At 40.2% G+C, this 25,626-nt stretch overlaps 1 protein-coding gene across 7 annotated transcripts in view; it reads left to right on the top strand.

The window, feature by feature from the left end:
- Nucleotides 1-25,626, top strand: part of NSUN6 (NOP2/Sun RNA methyltransferase 6) — a 118,308-nt gene that overhangs the window by 36,322 nt on the left and 56,360 nt on the right. For all 7 annotated transcript variants that reach the window (XR_013397790.1, XM_077945479.1, XM_015146572.3 and 4 more), the window contains exons 6-8: nt 1,873-1,954; nt 7,041-7,160; nt 24,488-24,632. Coding sequence is in view for 6 of the 7 variants with exons in the window: in XM_077945479.1 (XP_077801605.1) it covers nt 1,873-1,954; nt 7,041-7,160; nt 24,488-24,632 (347 nt within the window). In the remaining variant the exon portion in view is untranslated. The remainder of the gene's footprint in view (nt 1-1,872; nt 1,955-7,040; nt 7,161-24,487; nt 24,633-25,626) is intronic.

The raw sequence follows: 25,626 nt of genomic DNA, 5'->3' as shown, positions 1-25,626 counted from the left end.
CATGCCCATTATCCCACGAGCTCCAGAAGCTGTGGCAGGAGGATTGCTTGAGGCTAGGAGTTTGATGCCAGTCTGGGCAACATAGTAAGACTCTGTACACACAGACACACACACACACACAACATAGTGAGACTTTGTCCACACACATGCACGCAAACACACACACTTACCTGGCGTGGTGGTGTGTGCCTGTAGTCCCAGCTACTGGGGAGGCTAAGGTAGGAGGATCACTTGAACCCAGTAGTTAGAGGCTGCAGTGAGCTATGATTGTGCCACTGTGCTCCAGCCTGGGTGAGAGAGTGAGACCCTGTGTCTAAAAATAAATAAATAAACAACAAAACCAAGGGGAGTTTATAATCATACACTGCAGTAATAGTCCACAGATATCTACTGACGTTATTTTACTGTAAAGACCAACATAAACTTATCCTGCCAACATTAGATAGAGTACACACCATCAGTGTAGATGCATCTCTGCCAAGATCAACTCATAAGCTGTTCTATAAGCTAGCTATGAACTTGTCTACTATACTGCTTCTAAGACTTATCTTTGCTCATCCTAATGGGTCTCTCCTTTGATTGTACCCTTAAACCAGGTTTAAGTCATGATTTTTAAAAACCATTTTATAAAAATTGTATTTATTTGGGTGCTCTGCCGCCCAGGCTGCAGTGCAGTGGCAGAATCATAACAAACTGCAGCCTCCAACTCCTGGGCTCAAGGGATCCCTCCGCTTCAGTCTCCCAAGTACCGGGACTACAGGTACATTCCACCATGCCTTGGCCATTTTTTAAATTTTGTGTAGAGATGTTGCCCAGGCTGGTGTCAAACTTCTGACCTCAAGTGATCCTCCTGTGCCAGTCTCTCAAAGTGCTGGGATTACAGGCATGAGCCACTGTGTCGGCCTAAATCCTGATTTTTATACTTAGACTGTACTTTTTTCTGTGCTGTCCTAATCCCCGGAACACTCTTTGAATTTCTCCTTTTGCTTGCTCTCTCTGGTTTGGCCTGACACACAAGGCCAGGCTTGGCTTTGTCTGACAGGATTTGGGTGTTCTTTCTCTGCTTCAGTAGCCTCTGACAACATCTCTGAGATTGTGATGTTTGTCTTGATGAGTCACTCTCCACCAGGCCATCCTGAGTCCTGGCCCTTCCTGTTCTGATCAGTTCCACTGCCACTCCTAAAATGGGACAAAGGTGGAAGAGGTTATCCTTGGGATTGTGTCAGTACTGGGCAATTATTCTATAAAGAGCTGACAGGAAGTAGTAAAGAATGAGGTAGTGTTTGCTTTTTAGTCTGTTCAAGTCTCTGTAGACATTTGTGCTTAAATGAAAAATTTATGTAACTTTTTCCTTTTTAGTTCTGATGGCTTCCTATTCTGCGGGTAAAAATTCAAAAACAATTAACAGGACTACTTTATGTATTTTGTTGTTGAATAAAAGAGTTCTTTTTTTTATTTTTTTATTTTTTGAGACAGAGTTTCACTCTTGTCGCCCAGGCTGGAGTGCAATGGTGCGATCTTGGCTCCCTGCAACCTTTGCCTCCCAGGTTCAAGTGATTCTCCTGTCTCAGCCTCCCAAGTAGCTGGGACTACAGGCACCCACCACCACGCTTGGCTAATTTTTTGTAGTTTTAGTAGAAACAGGGTTTGTCCATGTTGGTCGGGCTGGTCTTGAACTCCTGACCTCAAGTGATCCTCCCGCCTGTGCCTTCCAAAGTACTGGGATTACAGGCTTGAGCCACCGCACCCGGCCAAAAGAGTTCTTTAAAAGAGCATCTTATGTTTGACAGGCTATTTGAGAATGTTTCTGGAAACATAGTTTGTATAGACCCTGGAATTTATACGACTAATGTTAGATTTCCTATTTTTCAGAGGCATGGGCATAAGAATGACAGAACCAGTATATCTCAGCCCTTCATTTGACAATGTACTGCCCCATTACTTATTTTTACAAGTAAGTATGTATAAAAGTAAAATATTTAGTGACATTGAAACATACATCAGTGAATTATTTGAAATCTGGGATTTTTTAAAATTTAAGATTTGTTTTGGAGTCTGCTTATATACACTGATCTACCTTTGGTTAAGCAGTAAGAAAAAACTTTACAAGCATTCTTCTTTCTTTGGTTTTTCTCTGTTGATTTTTAAACTATTTTTTCTATCTTTCTTTGCCCAAAGGTGATTTATAACTGATTAAATATACTGCTTTCCATCTCAAAATATTAATCCCTGAATATTGCATGCATTTTATATACATGTGTAGTGTTCCATTAGTAAATCATTTGATTTGTTATAGTCTATTAGATGGGTAGTGTTATAACTCACAATATAAGAGGAAGATAACTGAAGACCAGATCTGTTAGGGCTCTTGTCCTATGTCACACTACTGGTAACTGGTGGTATCTGAATTCAAACCTTAAGTCCAAATGTTGTGTGCTGCCCCACCTTGTCTGTCCAGTAATTATTATTATTATTATTTTGAGACAGGCTCTCTGTTGTCTAGGCTGGAGTACAGTGGTACAGTCATAGCTCACTGTAAGCTCGAACTCCTGGGCTCAAGCAATCTTCCTGCCTTAGCCTCGCAAATAGTTGGGACCACAGGTGTGCACTACTATGCCCCACTGATTTGTTTGATGTTTTTGTAGAGATGGGGTCTCACTTTGTGGCCCAGACTGGTTTCAAACTCCTGGCCTCAAGTGATCCTCCTGCCTTGGCCTCCCAAAGTGTTGGAATTGTAGGCGTGAGCCACCATACCTGGCCTTTGCCCAGTATTTAGCCAACAGACATTTTATGAATTCAGAGATTATTTCTGGTGTGAACAAATGGAAAAACAGATGTTTATTATCTAATTGCACATTGGTGATGTTCTAACACATTAGAATATGTAATCTAACATATAATTGTTTATGAATCATTTTGGGGATTTTTGTTTGCTAATTTTAGTTTCAGTGTTTTTTTCGTGGTTGTTTATTATATAATTTATTTGAAACACTTGTTTTCATTTGGCAATGTAGCCCTGAGTCATTGCTAGTGGTACCTGCACTCCTTCAAGTTAGTAATGTTTAATGCAATGTTAGTTTTCTGTGTGGTTTGACAGTACCTGCTCATCTCATAGTTTAAAGTGTGTGTGGGTTTTGTTTTTTTGTTTTTGTCTTGTTTTGTGTTTTTTTTTTTTTCTGAGACAGAATCTTAATCTGTCACCCAGGTTGGAGTGCAGTGGCATGATCCTGGCTCACTGCAGCCTCAACCTCCCAGGCTCAGGTGATCCTCCCACCTCAGCCTCCTGGGTAGCTGGAACTACAGCATGCACCACCACAGCCAGCTAATTTTTTGTATTTTTAGTAGAAATGGGGTTTTGCCATATTGTCCAGGCTGGTCTTGAATTCCTGGGCTCAAGTGGTCATCTCGATTTGGCCTTCCAAAGTTCTGGGATTACAGGCATTAGCCACCGTGCCTGGTCATTATTTAGTTTTGAGTTTATAAAAAGAAATCTAGTATAGTGCAAATTTTCTTTTTACATTTTTTGCTATCTGTAGCAGCATTCTTTCATCTTAAAATCAGTTTAATGATGACTTTATGAAATATTGTGAGTCATTTTGTGATTCATACTGTCCAGACTACCATAGAGCCATATTCTTTGTCACCTAATAGCAAGGGACATAAGAATTTCCTGCCAGAATAAAACTTTTGTGTCTGAGGGCAGAGTTTAACTTTTTGTCGTTTCTCTAGTGAAAGCTGTTTTATTTTATGTAGTCTATTTTGATGGGCAGTTTCTGATGGCCAGTGAAACTTATAAGGGATACTAATGGTAATCGCAGCTAACACTGACTGAGTGCTTATTATTGTGGTCCATGTACTGAGCTGAGTGTTTTACGTATATTTTTTCATTTACTTCTTACAAACCATCAGTTTCATAGAGAAGGAAATAGAGGCTTAGAAAATTAAAGTGCGTGGTAGGCATTAGTAGTTTTTGGGCGATTAGAGGAGTGGTTTGCTGTATGCTGCATAGGTAAAAATTTGCAGAGTCAAAATTTGAATCCAGGTCTTTCTGATTTCAAGCCTATATTTTTGGCCCCATGCCAGTGCTCCAGAAGTAACCCATGGAAGATCTGCATCTGAATCACCTGCAGGGCCTTTTGAAAATGCAGTTCTTGGGTCCTAAGTTAGATTTACTGAGATCCAAGTTCAGGGGGTGAGGACTTTAAACAGTTCACGTATTACATTAAATTTCTCAAGTGCTTCTTTGACAATTTCCCAAAAACTCTGTGGTCAGTGTTGAGTTAGTATTAGTTGATCTTTTTATGTTATATCTTCCTTTTCAAACTGGTTCAGGACTACCAGATTCTTAACTGGGTCTTATCCATAAAATCTAAATAGCTTAATTCAGTGCAGACCAGAACCAGGTGATACTCGTTTCTCTAAGGAAAATTCTGAAAGAACGTGCAGAACAGTACGTTTAAGAAGAATGTGGAATTTTAAAAATGTATTATTATCCTTAAATTTTTACATACGTAAAGATTCTCACAGATGGAACAAGTTTCACATTTACATATAATGGTAATATAAAACGCATTTGGAATGTTTCAACAAGTTGCCTTTCTTTTCAGACAAACCTACTTGAATATTCAAGTGACTATAAAGTGGATTAAATGACAGTGTCTAAAAGTACATCATGTGAGAGGCATCATTTAAATGAAGTACTTTTCAATAGTGTTAAATCATTGCAATAGTTGCTGATACTTTAATAACAAATTGAAAATTATTTTTGCTTTTGTCAGTATCCATGCTTTACTTCTCTAATAGCTAAGAAGCTCCTGGTAGCCATAATTAGCAGTTTTCATTTTGGTTTTAGAAATTGATTAACTTAGATCTAATATGGAAGATGCCCAAGCCTTTCACAGGTCTCAGCCAACAAAGGGAGCCTCGTTATCTCATAAATTTTATAATGTAATCACGCCATTCACCAAGACTGCAGTACATTTGTATGTATCAAATCACTTGGAAAACTTGTGCTATAGGTACCTAGAGTCTATTCCTGGATTTTTTTTTTTAAATAAAGATTTTTTTCCTACTTTCTCTCATAAGGTTGAAAAGTTTTTATTTTAGAGTAATTTCAGAATTACAGAATAGAATTTTAGAATTATAGATTTGCAAAGATAGTCATTTCTATATACCCTTCACCTAGTTTCTCTTAAGGGTAATATACTACCATGGTACATTTGATAAAACTTAGAAACCAACACTGGTGTGTTACTATGTTACGAATGTTGTGGGCGATAACTGCAAATGCTGTGAATACCACATTACCATAAACTCCAAGTGAATTCAGATTTCACCAGTTTTTCTCATAATGTCCTATTTATGTTTAGGATCCAATCCAGGATCCCACACTGCATTTAATCATGATGTTTCTTCTGGCCTGTGATAGTTGCCCAGTCTTGCCTTGTTTTTAAGACCTTGACAGTTTTGAGACTCAGGTATTTCGTTGAATGTCCCTCATTTTGGATTCATCTAGGCTGGGGTTGTTGGATTTTTGAGAAGAATACCACAGAGATGAAGTGTCCTTATCATATTAGGGGGTACATGTCATTTGTATTTATTTATATATTTTTAGACGGAGTTTTGCTCTTGTTGCCCAGGCTGGAGTGCAATGGCATGATCTCCACTCACTGCAACCTCCACCTCTTGGGTTCAAGTGATTCTCTTGCCTCAGCTTCCTGAATAGCTGGGATTACAGGCATGTGCCACCACATCCAGCTAATTTTGTATTTTTAGTAGAGACTGGGTTTCTCCATCTTGGTCAGGCTGGTCTCGAACTCCCGACCTCAGGCGATCTGCCTGCTTTGGCCTCCCAAAGTGCTGGGATTACAGGCATGAGCCACCACGCCTGGCCATCTCACAGTTCTTGAGGATGTACTCATGGATGTATTGTTCAGTCTTTTGTTAAGAATGAATTGAAACCTTTAAGCTTTAAGAGGCACAATTGGGAGGATCCCAAATTTGAGCCTAGCCTAAGTAAAATAATGAGACTCTGTCTCCAAAATAACCAAATAAATAACTCCATGCTTATTAGACTCTCTTTTTCTTACCAAGTAATTTTAGAAATGAGTTATTTTGTGATACTATTCCATCTGTTTTATTCAAGGCTGTCATTCTATAGTAAGTAGTCCTTATATAATTAATACTAATAACAAATTAATGATTTAATATGACTTACTGCTATAGATGAGGTATGTTTTGGTCATATAATCTCATAATATATTTTTAGGTGCCAGTCAGAAACAGCCAGGTTTGGGGGTTTTTTGTTGTTGTTGTTTGTTTGTTTGTTGCATTTTAATTCGTTTCCTATTGAAATGTGGTGGAGGCAGGGACCCAAACATGCCTTTTGGATGATTTAGCAGCATAAAACAAGGCGTCTTAAATGAGAGTTAGATGACAAGGTGGCCAAAATGGCAAAGTTATATTCTTGGTTAACTGGAAGAAACCAGTTATTTATTATTTATGTGTTCCCAAGTGGAGTTTAAATTATTAAAGTGAACAGTGCTGAGACTGAAGTACTCTCAGATGGTATGCCTATATGAAAATGGCATGCTTTTGCACTAAAATGTTGAGTAGTGACCACTGAGACCAAAATTTTGTATGTTTTTTGGGAAAAAGATCCAGAGTAGTCGTGTAATTTTAGAGGTCTCTGGCTTCCAGAATGTTGAGAACCGTTGGGATTCAGAAAAGGAAATAATGTGGGTTATTTATTTATTTATTTTTGCTGGTACCCAGAAAATACTGATAAGGCAGAAACCCTGAGTTGAGTGAAAAGTGTGTCATGTATGTTTTTGTGCAGGTGGTGTGTATGTAAGTCCTGGGAGATCATAGGATATTCTAGGAAATTGTGAATTTCCTAACCTGAGTATATTTATGAAAACCGTCCTCTTGGCAGACGTGAGGATGCTATAGTGGATTACCCCCAAAAGATTCTTTATATTCTCTGGTTCTCAGAAATGCTTTAGGATTATTGATAATCAATTACATTTTTTTCCTTATAGAATTTGCCATCTGCCTTAGTAACTCATGTACTAAATCCTCAACCTGGAGAGAAGATTCTAGACTTGTGTGCAGCACCTGGAGGGAAAACAACACACATTGCAGCACTAATGCATGATCAGGTGAGACCGTCTTCACAGCAAAACCACTCTCAAAGTAGTGTATATTTCACAGTGTGTAATTTCTGAAACATAGAGCCATTCACAGTCTCATTTAGTTCAGATTCAGCCAAAATGAAAACTATTCAGTTATGTCTGTCAGTCATTACATACTAAGCTCAGTAGACAATGATCATTTATGAAGACTGTCTCAAGACCTTCTTGAATTTTACAATTTCCTAATATGATTATAGACTTCTGTTATAAAATTAAATTTAATACATTTAGAGATTATTTCATATTCATATAAGATTTAGTACTTGTTTAAACTATTAATATATATTCTGCCATTAAAAACTAATTTCACAGTACAATATCAAAGTGTGAAATATGTGTATGTTAAGATATATAAACATAGTTCTATAATACATAAACATACACATACATATAGAATATTTGCTATTTAAAGTTATCATTTTGGTCTAAGAAATATCTCTAATAGAAAAGGATATTTTTTAAATACTGAGAATGAGAATCAAAAAAAAGAAAAGGATATTTGTTGTTTAAATTTTGAGGAATGTAATACTCATTAGAGAGGATATGCCTGTCTGCTTATTTATACTCTTTTTTGCCTGAAAAGAATTTAAGGTGGTAACAAAAACTCTTGAAGGAAAAATGCATTAAATACCACTAGGGCCTAAAATAAAGCACCTGAAATAAGAAGAGTTGATTTTGTGGAGTTGCGATGTTTAATGCAAATTGTTTTTCAGTTTATATGGAAGATTAAAGATTGATCATGATAGGAATTGAGAAAGTGTTAATTCTCCATTAAATTATGGCATATTTATTGTATTTGCTTGAAGGTAATTATTCACAGAGATTTGATTCCCTCTTAGTAAAAAAGTCTTTCCAAAGGGAGTCTGGATATTATGGGTGTGTCAATTTTCTGTTGGTTTTATGATATGTGAAGACACAAAATTGTGGCGGCATAAAACTAAACATTTTGGGGGCTCAGGAGTCTGTGGGTTTCAGCTGATCGCTGCTGGGCTCACTTGTGGACTGGTCAGCTGCAGGTGAATTAGGTGTTTTTGATTATCTTGGCTGCGCCTATTCACCTGGGCTTGGATGGTTGTTGGCTCATCTAAAGTGGCCTCAGCTGAGACGACAAGGATGCCGATGTGTAGGTTCTCCTCTGGCTAGGACCAGCAGACTAGCCAAGCAGAGGGCAATAGTTGGGGTCTGGTGATGGTAGAGAGCAAAACAGAGCAAGTCCAGCTGTTCAAGTGCTTTTTATGGTATTAAAAAATATCTCTGTTTACATCATATTTACTGTCATCCTGTTTATTGGCCGAAACAAATCACATGGCTGAATCCGATCAGAGTGGCAGCATATTGGGTATTGCAGGCTTATCTAGTGAAGGAGGAATGTACATTCAAAGTTGAAGAATTGAGGCTATGTAGGCAGTCAGCCACAGTGGGGCAGCAATGCAGCCACAAACAACCGGAATAGAAATATTTGAGCCAGAATTGGATTATGAGGTTAAGAGATCGAGACCATCCTGGTCAACAACGTGTGAAACCCTGTCTCTATTAAAAATACAAAAAAAAAGTAGCTGGGTGTGGTGGCATGTGCCTGTGGTCCCAGCTACTTGGGAGGCTGAGGCAGCAGAATCGCTTGAACCTGGGAGGCAGAGGTTGCAGTGAGCCAAGATCACGCCACTGCACTCCAGCCTTGCGACAGAGTGAGACTCCATCTCAAAAGAAAAAGAAAATTTTGAGCCAGAAATGAATCGTAAATTTTGTTGCTGCTTTTGTTGTTTGTTTTAGTAGGTAAGGAAGTCTTTTATGACTGCAGCCTCCAGGCTTGTAGTTTTATAGAAGTAGCCTTCAGCTAGTTTCTCCTTTACTGTGTAATACGTTTGAACCTTATTCTAGCTGTTGACCACTTTTCGAGCTCAAATCACTTTAAATGGTTTTCCTGCTCATCAAGATATTAATTGAAAGTGTCTATCACTAAACCTGGTAGTATTTGAGGAATATTTACAAATTTTCTGCACTGTAGGCTATGCCATTGCTGCATATGGCATACAAGGGCAGTATAAAAGAAAGGGGAAAAAAAGCAAGAAAATACATAGAAGAGTCATTCTCACTGTATTTGCAATTTCATTTCATAGAATGTTTTAAAATATATGAATGTCACAAGGCTGGCTGGCTGGCTTTCTTTCTTTCTTTCTTTCTCTCTTTCTCTCTTTCTTTGTTGCTCTGTTGCTCTGGCTGGAGTGCACTGTGGCCCAATCTTGGCCTTACTGCAACCTCCGCCTCCCAAGTTCCAGTGATTCTCATGCCTCAGCCTCCCAAGTAGTGGGAATTACAGGTGCATACCACCACGCCCAAATAATTTTTGTATTTTTAGTAGAGACAGGGTTTCACCATGTTGGTCAGGCTGGTTTCAAACTCCTGGCCTCAAGTGATCTGCCTGCATCAGCCTCCCAAAGTGCTGGCATTACAGGCATGAGCCACTGCACCCGGCCCACAATGCATTCTTAACATTTTGGCCTCTTTTTTTTTTTTTTTTTTTGAGACGGAGTCTCACTGTGTCGCCCAGGCTGGAGTGTAGTGGCTGGATCTCAGCTCACTGCAAGCTCCGCCTCCCGGGTTTACACCATTCTCCTGCCTCAGCCTCCCGAGTATCTGGGACTACAGGCGCCCGCCACCTCGCCTGGCTAGTTTTTTGTATTTTTTAGTAGAGACAGGGTTTCGCCGGGTTAGCCAGGATGGTCTCGATCTCCTGACCTTGTGATCCGCCCATCTCGGCCTCCCAAAGTGCTGGGATTACAGGCTTGAGCCACAGCGCCCGGCCTGTTTTTTTTTGTTTTGTTTTGTTTTTTTGGTTTTTTTTGTTTTAAATTGTGCTTTAAGTTCTGCAATACACCTGCAGAATGTGCAGGTTTCTTACATAGGTATACATGCGCCATGGTGGTTGGCTGTACCTATCAACCCGTTATCTAGGTTTTATGCCCCGCATGCTTTAGGTATTTGTCCTAATGCTATCCCTCCCCTTGCCTCCAACCCTCTGACAGGTCCCCGTGTGTGATAGTCCCCTCCCTGTGTCCATGTGTTCTCATTGTTCAACTCCCACTTATGAGTGAGAACATGCAGTGTTTGGTTTTCTGTTCCTGTGTTAGTCTGCTGAGAATGATAGCTTCCAGCTTAATCCATGTCCCTGCAAAGGACAGGAACTCATTGTTTTTTATGGCTGCTTAGTATTCATGGTGTATATGTGCCACATTTTCTTTATCCAGTCTGTCATTGATGGGCATTTGGGTTAGTTCCATGTCTTTGCTATTGTGAATAGTGCTGCAGTAAACATACGTGTGCATGTGTCTTTATAGTGGAATGATTTATAATCCTTTGGGTATATGTCCAGTAATGGGATTGCTGGGTCAAATGGTATTTCTGGTTCTAGATCCTTGAGGAATCGCCACACTGTCTTCCACAGTGGTTGAACTAATTTACAATCCCACCAACAGTGTAAAAGCATTCCTATTTCTCCACATCCTTGCCAACAACTGTTGTTTCCTGACTTTTCTTTTTTTTTTTTTTTTTTTTTTTTTTGAGACGGAGTCTCGCGCTGTGTCACCCAGGCTGGAGTGCAGTGGCGCGATCTCGGCTCACTGCAAGCTCCGCCTCCCAGGTTCACGCCATTCTCCTGCCTCAGCCTCCGAGTAGCTGGGACTACAGGCGCCCGCCACCACGCCTGGCTAGTTTTTTGTATTTTTTTTTAAGTAGAGACGGGGTTTCACCATGTTAGCCAGGATGGTCTCAATCTCCTGACCTCGTGATCCACCCGCCTCGGCCTCCCAAAGTGCTGGGATTACAGGCTTGAGCCACCGCGCCCGGCCAATACTGGTGTGAGATGGTATCTCATTGTGGTTTTAATTTGCATTTCTCTAATGACCAGTGATGATGGGCATTTTTTCATGTGTTTGTTGGCTGCATAAATGTTGTCTTTTGAGAATTGTCTGTTCATATCCTTCATCTACTTTTTGATGGGGTTGTTTTTTTTCTTGTAAATTTGTTTAAGTTCCTTGTAGATTCTGGATATTAGACCTTTGTCAGATGGGTAGATTGCAAAAATTTTCTCCCATTCTATAGGTTGCCTGTTCACTGTGACGATAGTTTCTTTTGCTGTGCAGAAGCTCTGTAGTTTAATTAGATCCCATTTGTGAATTTTGGCTTTTGTTGCCATTGCTTTTGGTGATTTAGTCATGAAGTTTTTTCCTATGCCTGTGTCCTGAATGGTATTGCCTAGGTTTTTTTCTAGGGTTTTTATGGTTTTGGGTATTATATTTAAGTCTTTAATCCATCTTGAGTTAATACTTGTGTAAGGAAAGGGTCCAGTTTCTGTTTTCTGCATATGGACAGCCAGTTTTCCCAGCACCATTTATTAAATAGGGAATACTTTCACCATTGCTTGTTTTTGTCAGGTTTGTCAAAGATCTGATGGTTGTAGATGTGTGTTGTTATTTCTGAGGTCTCTGTTCTGTTCCATTGGTCTATATATCTGTTTTGGTACTAGTACCATGCTGTTTTGGTTACTGTAGCCTTGTAGTATAGTTTGAAGTCAGGTAGTGTGATGCCTCCATTGTTGTTCTTTTTGCTTAGGATTGTCTTGGCTATATGGGCCCTTTTTTTGTTCCATGTGAAGTTTAAAGTAGTTTTTTTCTAATTCTGCTAAGAAAGTCAGTCTTTGCTTGATGGGAATAGCATTGAATCTATAAATTACTTTGGGCATTATGGCATTTTCACATAATTGATTCTTCCTATCCATGAGTGTGGAATTTGTTTCCATTTGTTTGTGTCCTCTCTTATTTCCGTGAATAGTGGTTTGTAGTTCTCCTTGAAGAGGTCTTTCACATCCCTTGTAAGTTGTATTTCTAGGTATTCTATTCTCTTAGTAGCAATTGTGAATGGGAGTTCACTCATGATTTGGCTCTCTGCTTGTCTGTTGGTGGTGTAAAGGAATGCTTGTGATTTTTGCATACTGATTTTGTATCCTGAGGCTGCTGAAGTTACTTATCAGCTTATGTAGTTTTTGAGCTGAGATGATGGGGTTTTCTACATATACAGTCATGTCATCTGCAAACAGAGACAACTTGACTTCCTCTCTTCCTATTTGAATACTCTTTATTTCTTTCTCTTGCCTGATTAGCCTGGCCAGAACTTGCAATACTGTGTTGAATAGGAGTGGTGAGAGAGGGCATCCTTGTCTCCTGCTGGTTTTCAAAGGGAATGCTTCCAGCTTTTGCCCATTCAGTATGATATTGGCTATGGGTTTCTCACAAATAGCTCTCATTATTTTGAGATGTTCCATCAATACCTAGTTTATTGAGAGTTTTTAACATGAAGGGATGTTGAATTTTATCAAAGGCCTTTTCTGTATCTATTGAGATAATCATGTGGGATTACGTTTGTTGATTTGAGTATGTTGAACCAGCCTTGCATCCCTGGGATGAAGCTGACTTGATTGTGGTGGATAAGCTCTTTGATGTACTGCTGGATCCGGTTTGCCAATATTCTATTGAGGATTTTTGCATCGATATTCATCAAGGATATTGGCCTGAAATTTTCTTGTTTTGTTGTGTATCTGCCAGGTTTTGGTATCAGGATGATGCTGGCCTCTTAAAATGAGTTAGGAATAATTTTGTATTGTTTGGAATCATTTCAGAAGAAATGGTGTCAGCTTCTCTTGGTACCTCTGATAGAATTTGGTTATGAATCCATCTGGTCCTGGGCTTTTTTTGGTTGGTAGGCTATTACCGACTCAATTTCAGAACATGTTATTGGTCTATTCAGGTATTTGACTTCTTCCTGGTTTAGTTTTGGGAGGGTGTATGTGTCCAGGAATTGATCCATTTCTTCTAGATTTTCTAGGTTATTTGCATGGAGGTGTTTATAGTATTCTCTGATGGCAGTTTGTATTTCCGTGGGATCAGTAGTGATATCCCCTTTATCATTTTTTATTGTGTTGATTCTTCTCTCTTTTCTTCTGTGTTAGTCTAGATAATGGTCTATCTATTTTGTTAATCTTTTCAAAAAACCAGCTCCTGGATTCATTGATTCTTTGAAGGGTTTTTCATGTCTCTCTCTCCTTCATTTCTGCTCTTAGTTGTTTCTTGTTTTCTGCTAGCTTTTGTTGGCTCTTGCTCCTCTAGTTCTTTTAATTGTGATGTTTGGGTGTTGATTTCAGATCTTTCCAGCTTTCTGATGTGGGCATTTAGTGCTATAAATTTCCCTCTTAACACTGCTTTAACTGTGTCCCAGAGATTCTGGTACATTGTCTCTTTGTTCTCATTGGTTTCAAATAACTTCTTTATTTTTGCCTTAATTTTATTATTTACCCAGTAGTCATTCGGGAGCAAGTTGTTCAATTTCCATGTAGTTGTGTGGTTTTGAGTGAGTTTTTTGTTTTTTTTTTTTAATTCTAGGGTACATGTGCACAACGTGCAGGTTTGTTACATATATATACATGTGCCATGTTCGTGTGCTGCACCCATTAACTCTTCATTTACATTAGGTATATCTCCTAATGCTATCCCTCCCCACTACCCCCTGCCCACAATAGGACCCGGTGTGTGATGCTCCCCTTCCTGTGTCCAGGTGATCTCATTGTTCAATTCCCACCTATGAGTGAGAACATGCGGTATTTGGTTTTCTGTTCTTGTGATAGTTTGCTGAGAATGATGGTTTCCAGTTGCATCCATGTCCCTACAAAGGACACGAACTCATCGTTTTTTATGGCTGCATAGTATTCCATGGTGCATATGTGCCACATTTTCTTAATCCAGTCTGTCACTGATGGACATTCGGGTTGATTCCAAGTCTTTGCTATTGTGAACAGTGCTGCAATAAACATATGTGTGCATGTGTCTTTATAGCAGCATGACTTATAATCCTTTGAGTATATCCCCAGTAATGGGTTGGCTGGGTCATGGTATTTCTAGTTCTAGATCCTTGAGGAATCGCCACACTGTTTTCCACAGTGGTTGAACTAGTTTACAGCCCCAACAGTGTAAAAGTGTTCCTATTTCTCCACATCCTCTCCAGCACCTGTTGTTTCCTGACTTTTTAATGCTTGCCATTCTAACTGGTGTGAGATGGTATCTCATTGTGGTTTTGATTTGCATTTCTCTAATGGCAAGTGATGATGAGCATTTTTTTCATGTGTCTGTTGGCCATATGAATGTCTTCTTTTGAGAAGTATCTATTCATATCCTTTGCCCACTTTTTGATGGGGTTGTTTGTTTTTTTCTTGTAAATTTGTTTGAGTTCTTTATAGGTCCTGGATATTAGCCCTTTGTCAGATGAGTAGATTGCAAAAATCTTCTCCCATTCTGTAGGTTGCCTGTTCACTCTGATGGTAGTTTCTTTTGCTGTGCAAAAGCTCTTTAGTTTAATTGGATCTCATTTGTCAATTATGGTTTTGTTGCCGTTGCTTTTGGTGTGTTAGACGTGAAGTCCTTGCCAATGCCTATGCCCTGAATGGTATTCCCTAGGTTTTCTTCTAGGGTTTTTATAGTTTTAGGTCTAACATTTAAGTCTCTAATCCATCTTGACTTAATTTTTGTATAAGGAGTAAGGAAAGGATCCAGTCTCAGCTTTCTACATATGGCTAGCCAATTTTCCCAGCACCATTTATTAAATAGGGACTCCTTTCCCCAATTCTTGTTTTTGTCAGGTTTGTCAAAGATCAGATGGCTGTAGATGTGTGGTATTATTTCTGAGGGCTCTGTTCTGTTCCATTGGTCTATATCTCTGTTTTGGTACCAGTACCATGCTGTTTTGGTTACTGTAGCCTTGTAGTATAGTTTAAGTCAGGTAGCGTGATGCCTCCAGCTTTGTTCTTTTTGCTTAGGATTGTCTTGGCAATGCGGGGTCTTTTTTGGTTCCATATGAACTTTAAAGCAGTTTTTTCCAATTCTGTGAAGAAACTCACTGGTAGCTTAATGGGGATGGCATTGAATCTATAAATTACCTTGGGCATTATGACCATTTTCACAATATTGATTCTTCCTGTCCATGAGCATGGTATGTTCTTCCATTTGTTTGTGTCCTCTTTTATTTCACTGAGCAGTGGTTTGTAGTTCTCCTTGAAGAGGTCCTTTACATCCCTTGTAAGTTGGATTCCTAGGTATTTTATTCTCTTTGAAGCTATTGTGAATGGGAGTTCATTCATGATTTGGCTCTCTGTCTGTTACTGGTGTATAAGAATGCTTGTGATTTTTGCACATTAATTTTGTATCCTGAGACTTTGCTGAAATTGCTTATCAGCTTAAGGAGATTTTGGGCTGAGACAATGGGGTTTTCTAAATATACAATCATGTCATCTGCAGACAGGGACAATTTGACTTCTTTTCCTAACTGAATACCCTTTATTTCTTTCTCTTGCCTGATTGCCCTAGCCAGAACTTCCAACACTATGTTGAATAGGAGTGGTGAGAGAGGGCATCCCTGTCTTGTGCCAGTTTTCAAAGGGAATGCTTCCAGTTTTTGCCCATTCAGTATGATATTGGCTGTGGGTTTGTCATAAATAGCTCTTATGATTTTGAGATATGTTCCATCAATACCGAATTTATTGAGAGTTTTTAGCATGAAGGGCTGTTGAATTTTGTCAAAGGCCTTTTCTGCATCTATTGAGATAATCATGTGGTTTTTGTCTTTGGTTCTGTTTATATGCTGGATTATGTTTATTGATTTGCATATGTTGAACCAGCCTTGCATCCCAGGGATGAAGCCCACTTGATCATGGTGGATAAGATTTTTGATGTGCTGCTGGATTCTGTTTGCCAGTATTTTATTGAGGATTTTTGCATCTGTGTTCATCAAGGATATTGGTCTGAAATTCTCTTTTTTTGTTGTGTCTCTGCCAGGCTTTGGTATCAGATTGATGTTGGCCTCATAAAATGAGTTAGGGAGGATTCCCTTTTTTATTATTGATTGGAATAATTTCAGAAGGAATGGTACCAGCTCCTCCTTGTATCTCTGGTAGAATTCGGCTGTGAATCCATCTGGTCCTGGACTTTTTTTGGTTGGTAGGCTACTAATTATTGCCTCAATTTCAGAGCCTGCTATTGGTCTATTCAGGGATTCAACTTCTTCCTAGTTTAGTCTTGGGAGAGTGTAAGTGTCCAGGAAATTATCCATTTCTTCTAGGTTTTCTAGTTTATTTGCATAGAGGTGTTTATAGTATTCTCTGATGGTAGTTTGTATTTCTGTGGGGTCGGTGGTGATATCCCCTTTATCATTTTTTATTGCGTCTATTTGATTCTTCTCCCTTTTCTTCTTTATTAGTCTTGTGAGCGGTCTATCAATTTTGTTGATCTTTTCAAAAAACCAGCTCCTGAATTCATTGATTTTTTGGAGGGTTTTTTGTGTCTCTATCTCCTTTAGTTCTGCTCTGATCTTAGTTATTTCATGCCTTCTGCCAGCTTTTGAATGTGTTTGCTCTTGCTTCTCTAGTTCTTTTAATTGTGATGTTAGGGTGTCAATTTTAGATCTTTCCAGCTTTCTCTTGTGGGCATTTAGTGCTATAAATTTCCCTCTACACACTGCTTTAAATGTGTCCCAGAGATTCTGGTATGTTGTATCTTTGTTCTCATTGGTTTCAAAGAACATCTTTATTTCTGCCTTCATTTCGTTATGTACCCAGTAATCATTCAGGAGCATGTTGTTCAGTTTCCATGTAGTTGAGTGGTTTTGATTTTCTTAGTCCTGAGTTCTAGTTTGATTGCCCTGTGGTCTGAGAGACAGTTTGTTGTAATTTCTGTTCTTGTACATTTGCTGAGGAGTGCTTTACTTCCAACTTTGGAATAAGTGCGATGTGGTCAATTTTGGAATAAGTGCGATGTGGTGCTGAGAAGAATGTATATTCTGCTGCTTTGGGGTGGAGAGTTCTGTAGATGTCTCTTAGGTCCGCTTGGTGCAGAGTTGAGTTCAATTCCTGGATATCCTTGTTAACTTTTTGTCTTATTGATCTGTCTAATGTTGACAGTGGGGTGTTAAAGTCTCCCATTATTATTGTATGGGAGTCTAAGTCTCTTTGTAAGTCTCTAAGGACTTGCTTTATGAATCTGGGTGCTCCTGTATTGGGTGCATATATATTTAAGATAGTTAGCTCTTACTGATGAATTGATCCCTTTACCATTATGTAATGGCCTTCTTTGTCTCTTTTAATCTTTGATTTTTTAAAGTCTGTTTTATCAGAGTCTAGGATCGCAACCCCTGCTTTTTTTTGTTCTCCATTTGCTTGGTAGATCTTCCTTCATCCCTTTATTTTGAGCCTATATGTGTCTCTGCATGTGAGATGGGTCTCCTGAATACAGCAAACTGATGGGTCTTGACTCTTTATCCAATTTGCCAGTCTGTGTCTTTTAATTGGACCATTTAGTCCATTTACATTTAGGGTTAATATTGTTATGTGTGAAGTTGATCTTGTCATGATATTAGCTGGTTATTTTGCTCGCTAGTTGATGCAGTTTCTTCTTAGCATCGATGGACTTTACATTTTGGCATGTTTTTGCAATGGCTGGTACCTGTTGTTCCTTTCCATGTTTAGTGCTTCCTTCAGGATCTCTTGTAGGGCAAGCCTGGTGATGACAAAAGCTCTAAGCATTTGCTTATCTGTAAAGGATTTTATTTCTCCTTCACTTATGAAACCTAGTTTGGCTGGATATGAAATCTGGGTTTAAAATTCTTTTCTTTAAGAATGTTGAATATTGGCCCCCACTCTCTTCTGGCTTGGAGAGTTTCTGCCGAGAGATCAGCTGTTAGTCTGATGGGCTTCCCTTTGTGTGTAACCCGACCTTTCTCTCTGGTTGCCCTTAACATTTTTTCCTTCATTTCAGCTTTGGTGAATCTGACAATTATGTGTCTTGGAGTTGCTCTTCTTGAGGAGTATCTTTGTGGCGTTCTCTGTATTTCCTGAATTTGAGTGTTGGCCTGCCTTACTAGGTTGGAGAAATTCTCCTGGATGATATCCTGCAGAGTGTTTTCCAACTTGATTCGATTTTCCCCATCTCTTTCAGACACACCAATCTGACATAGATTTGGTCTTCACATAATCCCATACTTCTTGGAGGCTTTGTTCATTTCTTTTTACTCTTTTTTCTCCACACTTCTCTTCTCGCTTCATTTCATTCATTTGATCTTCAATCGCTTTCTTCCAGTTGATTGAGTCAGTTACTGAAGCTTGTGCATTTGTCAAGTATTTCTCATGTCATGGTTTTCATCTCTATCAGTTCTTTAAAGTCTTCTCTGCATTGATTATTCTAGTTATCCATTCATCCATTCTTTTTTCAAGGTTTTTAGTTTCTTTGTGCTGGTTACGTAGTTCCTCCTTTAGCTCTGAGAAGTTTGATCGACCGAAGCCTTCTTCTCTCAACTTGTCAATGTCATTCTCCGTCCAGCTTTGTTCTGTCACTGGCGATGAGCTGTGTTCCTTTGGAGGGGGAGATGCGCTCTGATTTTTTGAATTTCCAGCTTTTCTGCCCTGCTTTTTCCCCATATTTGTGGTTTTATCTGCCTTTGGTCTTTGATGATGGTGACGTACTGATGGGGTTTTGGTGTGGGTGTCCTTTCTGTTTGTTAGTTTTCCTTCTAACAGTAAGGGCTCTCAGCTGTAGGTCTGTTGGAGTTTGCTTGGGGTCCACTCTAGACCCTGTTTGCCTGGGTATCGGCAGCGGATGCTACAGAAGATGCTTGGGGTCCACTCTAGACCCTGTTTGCCTGGGTATCGGCAGCAGATGCTACAGAAGATAGAATATTGCTGCACAGCGAATGTTGCTGTCTGATTCTCGCTCTGGAAGCTTCATCTCAGCGGTGTACCCTGCCATGTGAGGTATGAGGTGTAGGTCTGCCCCTAGTGGGGGATGTCTCCCAGTTAGGCTACTCAGGGGTGAGGGACTCACTTGAGCAGGCAGTCTGTCCGTTCTCAGATCTCAACCTCCGTGCTGGGAGATCCACTGCTCTCTTCAAAGCTATCAGACAGGGGCATTTACCTCTGCCAAGGTTTCTGCTGCTTTTTGTTTAGCTATGTCCTGTCCCCAGAGGAGCAGTCTACAGAGGCAGGCCGACCTCCTTGAGCTACGGTGAGCTCCACCCAATTCGAGCTTCCAGGTGTCTTTGTTTACCCACTTAAGCCTCAGCAATGGCAGGCGTCCCTCCCCCAGCCTTGCTGCTGCGTTGCAGTTAGATGTCAGACTGCTATGCTAGCAATGAGGGAGGCTCCATGGGTGTGGGACTCTCCAGGCCAGGTGTGGGATATAATCTCCTGGTGTGCCATTTGCTAAGACCCTTGGTAAAGCGCAGTGTTAGGGTGGGAGTTACCCAATTTTCCAGGTGTTGTCTGTCTCAGTTTCCCTTGGCTAGGAAAAGGGATTCCCTTCCCCCTTGTGCTTTCCAGGTGAGGCAATGCCTTGCCCTGCTTCTGCTCTCGCTGGTCGGGCTGCACCCGCTGACCAGCACCGATTTTCCGGCACTCCCTAGTGAGATGAACCCGGTACCTTAGTTGAAAATGCAGAAATCACCCTTCTTCTGTGTCTCTCATGCTGGGAGCTGGAGGCTGGAGCTGTTCCTATTTGACCATTTTGGGCACGCCCCCTTGAGGAGTTTCTTAATCCTGAGTTCTAGTTTGATTGCACTGTGATCTGAGAGACTGTTATTTATTTCCATTCTTTTGCATTTGCTGAGGAGTGTTTTACTTCCAGTTATGTGGTTGATTTTAGAATAAGTGCCATTTGGCTCTGAGAAGAATGTATATTCTGTTGATTTGGGGTGGAGAGTTCTGTAGATGTCTATTAGGTTCACTTGATCCAGAGGTGAGTTCAAGTCCTGAATATCCTTGTTAATTTTCTGTCTCATTGATCTAATATTAACAGTAGGGTGTTAAAGTCTCCCATTATTATTGTGTGGGAGTCTAAGTCTCTTTGTAGGTCTCTAAGAACTTGTTTTATGAATCTGGGTGCTCCTGTATTGGGTGCATATATATTTAGGATAGTTACCTCTTCTTGTTGCATTGACCCCTTTATCGTTATGTAATGCCCTTCTTTATCTTTTTTGATTTTTGTTGGTTTAAAGTCTGTTTTACTAGAGACTAGGATAGCAACCCCTACTTTTTTTTCCTTTCCATTTACTTGGTAAATATTCCTCCATTCCTTTATTTTGAGTATCTTTGCATGAGATGGGTCTCCTGAATACAGCACACCAAGTAAATGGGTCTTGACTCCAGGCTGTGTATTTTAATTGAGGCCTTTAATCATTTACATTTAAAGTTAATATGGTTAGGTGTGAATTTGATCCTGTCATCATGATGCTAGCTCATTATTTTGCACATTAGTTGATGGAGTTTCTTCATAGTGTCATTGATCTTTATATTTTGGTGTTTTTTTGCAGTGGCTGTTACTGGTTTTCCCTTTTCATATTTAGTGCTTCCTTCAGGAACTCTTGTAAGGCAGGTCTGGTGGTGACAAAATCCCTCAGCATTTGCTTGCCTGGGAAGGATTTTATTTCTCCTTTGCTTTTGAGACTTAATTTGGCTGGATGTGAAATTCTGGGTTGAAAACTCTTTTCTTTGAGAATGTTGAATATTCGCCCCCATTCTATTTTGGCTTGTAGGGTTTCTGCAGAGACATCTGCTATTAGTCTGATGGGCTTCCCTTTGTAGGTGACCTGACCTTTCTGGCTGCCCTTAACCTTTGTTTCAATCTTGGAAAATCTGATTATGTGTCTTGGGGTTGCTCTTTTCGAGGGGTGTCTTAGTGGTGTTCCCTGTATTTTTTTAATTTGAATGTGGGCCTGTCTTGCTTGGTTGGGGAATTTCTTCTGGATAATATCCTAAAGTGTGTTTTCCAACTTGGTCCATTCTCCCTGTCACTTTCAGGTATGCCAGTCAATCATGGCTTTGGTCTTTACACGTAGTCCCGTATTTCTTGAAAGATTTGTTTGTTCCTTTTCATTCTTTTTTCTCTAATCTTGTCTTTATGCCTTATATCAGCAAGGCATAAATAGTCTCTGATGTCCTTCCAGTTGATCGATTTGTTTATTGATACTTGTGTATGCTTCAAGAAGTTCTCGTGCTGTGTTTTTCAGCTCCATCAGGTCATTTATGTTCCTCTCTAAACTGGTTATTTTAGTTAACCATTCCTGTAACCTTTTATCAAGGTTCTTAGCTTCCTTGTGTTGGGTTAGAACATGCTCCTTTAGCTCGGAGAAGTATGTTATTACCCACCTTCTGAGGCCTACTTCTGTCAGTTTGTCAATCTCATTCTCTATCCAGTTTTGTTCCCTTGCTGGAGAGAAGTTGCGATTATTTGGAGAAGAGGCATTCTGGTTTTTGGAATTTTCAGCATTTTTGTGCTGGCTTTTCCTTATCTTCATGGATTTATATACCTTTGATCTTTGAGGCTGATGACCTTTGGATGGGATTGTTGTGGGGGGTCTTTTTTGTTGATATTGTTGCTTTCTGTTTGTTAGTTTTTCTTCTAAGAGTCAGGCCCCTCCTCTGGAGGTCTGCTGTGGTTTACTGGAGGTCCACCCCAGGCCCTGTTTGCCCGGGTATCACCAGTGGAGGCTGCAGAACAGCAAAGATTGCTGCTTGCTCCTTCCTCTGGAAGGTTCATCCCAGAGGGCACTGCCCTGATGCTAGTAGCCAGAGCTCTCCTGCATGAGGTGTCTGTTAACCCCTTTTGGGTGGTCTCTCCTAGTCAGGAGGCATGAGGATCAGGGACCCACTTGAGGCAATCTGTCCCTTAGCAGAGCTGGTACACTGTGCTTGGAGAATCCCCTTTGTCAGGATCAGCTTCTCTCTTCAGAGGCGGCAGGCTGGAAAGATTAAGTCCGCTGAAGCTGCGCCCACAGCCACCTCCCCCTGCAGGTGCTCTGTCTCAGGGAGATGAGAGTTTTATCTGTAAGCCCCTGAGTAGGGCTGCTGCCTTTCCTTCAGAGATGCCCTGCCCTGTGAGGAGGAATCTAGAGAAGCAGTGTGGCCACAACCGCTTTGCTGCACTGTGGTCAATTCTGCCCAGTCCAAACCTTCCAGTTTTCTTAGCATTGTCAGGGGAAAACAGCCTACTGAAGACTCATAATGGTGGATGCCTACCAAGCTCGATCGTCCCATGTTGACTTCAGACTGCTGTTCTGGCTGTGAGAATTTCAAGCCAGTGATTTTTAGCTTGCTGGGCTCCATGACAGTGGGACCTACTGAGTGAGACCACTTGGCTCCCTGGTATCAGCCCCCTTCCCAGGGGAGTAAACGGTTCTGTCTCACCGGGGTTCCAGGTGCCACTGGCATACAAAAAAAAACTCCTGCAGCTAGCCTGGTGCCTGCCCAAATGGCTGCCCAGTTTTGTGCTTGAAACCCAGGGTTCTTGTGTAGGCTCATGAGGGAATATCCTGATCTGTGGATTGCAAAAACCATGGGAAAAGCATAGTACCCAGGATAGGTAGCATAGTTTGTTCCTCACAGCTTCCCTTGACTGGGGGAGGGAGGTCCCCCAGCTGCTTGCACTTCCTGGATAAATGACGCCCAACCCTACTTCTGCTTGCTCTCCATGGGTTGCACCCACTGCCTAACAGTCCCAATGAGATGAACTGGGTACCTCAGTTAGAAATGCAGAAATCACTAGCCTTCTGCGTTGGTCTTGCTGGGAACTGCAGACTGGAGCTGTTTCTATTTAGGTATCTTGGCCCTCCGAAATTTTTAACTCTTATCTTTATTGACTTTGACTTAAAGTGTTACTACATAAGATTTTCTTGAACTGCGTTTTATACCACACCAGAATATTTTGCTATGCTATACAGAGGTTTTGGCTCATATTTTTCCAGTTTTGGTTGCCAGAATTCACAGGAATTTTATGTGGCTAGCTGGAAAATATTAAAATGACCAATTTTACAAGTAGCATTCATTTGCATCTCAAAGCACTTTAAGGCCGTTGTCTAATAGCATTAGCTCGTGTTTGTCCAGAGGTGAACAAGGCACATCAAATTGGTGATTTTTAATGTTTGCCTCCAGTGGGTGTTTTTAAGTTTCTTTAGAAGATTACAAATACTTCTTGGTTTTGAGTTTTGTTGATTAAAAGTTGCTAGTCATTATAAGATTATTTTTCTGGCAAGAATGTGTATTTTCTTAATGGAATGACACAGGTATTTAATGTAAATTGGATATACATGAGAAGTGAAGCCAGCTGGACTTCCTGGGTGGAGTGAGGACTTGGAGAACTTTTTTGTCGAGCTAGAGGATTGTAAACGCACTAATCAGTACTCTGTGTCTAGCTAAAGGATTGTAAACGCACCAATCAGTGCTCTGTGTCTAGCTAAAGGATTGTAAACGCACCAACGCACCAATGGACCAGTCAGTGCTCTGTAAAATGGACCAATCAGCGCTCTGTCAAATGGATCAATCAGCAGGATGTGGGCAGGGCCAAATAAGGGAATAAAAGCTTGGCCACCTGAGCCAGCAGCGGCAACCCGCTGGGGTTCCTTTCCACGCTGTGAAAGCTTTGTTCTTTTGCTCTTCATGATAAATCCTGCTGCTGCTCACTCTTTGGGTCTGCACTGCCTTTATGAGCTATAACACTCACTGCGAAAGTCTGTGACTTCACTCCTGAAGTTAGCAAGACCACGAACCCCCCCGGAAGGAAGAAACACTAGACACATCTGAGCATCTGGAGGAACAAACTCCAGACACACCATCCTTAAAAACTGTAACACCATGAGGGTCTGCAGCTTCTTTCTTTTTTTTTATGTTTTTAAAAATTATTTATTTATTTATTTATTTATTTTTTTGAGATGAGTCTCGCTCTGTCGCCCAGCCTAGAGTACAGTGGTGCGATCTCGGCTCACTGCAAGCTCCATCTCCCGATTTCACACCATTCTCCTGCCTCAGCCTCCTGAGTAGCTGGGACTACAGGCGCGTGCCACCACACCCGGCTAATTTTTTGTGTTTTTAGTAGAGATGGGGTTTCACCTTGTTAGCCAGGATGGTCTCAATCTCCTGACCTCATGATCTGCCCGCCTTGGCCTCCCAAACTGCTGGGATTAGAGGCGTGAGCCACCACACCCATCCAGTGGCTTCATTCCTGAAGTCAGAGAGACCAAGAACCCACTGGAAGGAATAAATTCCGGACACATATATTTGGTTAATGGATAGAGGTTTTAAAGTAGGGATGGGAGGATGGTGGAAAAGACCATAATTTTTCATCAGTTTTTCTCATTGATTTTATGACTTGACTGCTTTGGATTTATAGTGTTCTTTTTTTTTTTTTTCTCTGTGTGTGTGTTTTGTTTTTTTTTTTTAGGGAGAAGTTATAGCACTGGATAAAATCTTCAGCAAAGTAGAAAAAATAAAGCAGAATGCCTTATTGTTAGGGCTGAATTCCATCAGGGCATTTTGTTTTGATGGAACAAAGGCGGTTAAACTTGATATGGTGGAGGACACAGAAGGTGAGATATTTTGATTTTCTTACTTTTTAATTGACAAATCATATATATTTGTTGCATACAGTGTGATGTTTTGACATGTATATGATTTTGTATACAATGTGAAATGATTAAAGCAACCTAATTAACATATCCATCACTGTACTTATCCTTGTCTTGTGGGAATTTGAAATTTACTCTCTTAGCAGCTTTGAAATAACAAAATACATTAGTATAGTCACCATGCTGTGCAGTAGATCTCAAAAACTTACTCCTCCTGTCCAACTGAAACTTTGTACCCTTTAAACAACTTCTCCCCATTCTTTTCTCCTCCTTCCTCCCCCAGCCTCTGGTAGCCACTATTCTACTCTGTTTCTATGAGTTTGACTTTTTTAGATTCCCCACTTAAGTGAGATCCTGTAATATTTGTCCTTCACTGCCTGGCTTGTTTCACTTAGCATAATATAATGTCTTCCAGGTTTATCTATTTTGTTGCAAATGACATAATTTCTTTTTGTTTTAAAGGTTGAATGGTATTCCATTGTGTATATGTACCACATTTTCTTTATCCATTCATTTCTTGATGGATTCCGTATCTTGACTGTTGGGATGAGAGTGCAGATATCTCTTTGACATGCTGATTTAAATTCCTTTTTCTGTATACCCCGTAGTAGGATTACTGGATAATATGGTAGTTCTATTTATTTTTTAAGAACCTCCATACTATTTTACATAATGGCTGTATTAATTTACATTCTTACCAACAGTGTAAAAGAGTTTGCTTTTCTCTGCATCCTTGCCAGCATATATTATTTTATATGTGTGTTTTTATGATAGCCATTTTAACTGGGATGAGGTGATATCTCATTGTGGTTTTGATTTGCATTTTCCTGATGATTAGTGATGTTGGGCATTTTTTCATATACCTGTTGGCTATTTATATGTCTGTTAGGTCCTTCTCTTTCTCTTTTTTTAAAAATAGGTCTCTACTTTTGAAAGACCTATTTTGAAATAGGTC

The sequence above is a fragment of the Macaca mulatta genome, chromosome 9 (assembly GCF_049350105.2).
Source record: "Macaca mulatta isolate MMU2019108-1 chromosome 9, T2T-MMU8v2.0, whole genome shotgun sequence".
Taxonomy (NCBI): domain Eukaryota; kingdom Metazoa; phylum Chordata; class Mammalia; order Primates; family Cercopithecidae; genus Macaca; species Macaca mulatta.
The sequence above is the reverse complement of the archived record's forward strand: the minus strand, read 5'-3'. Positions and strand labels throughout refer to the sequence as shown.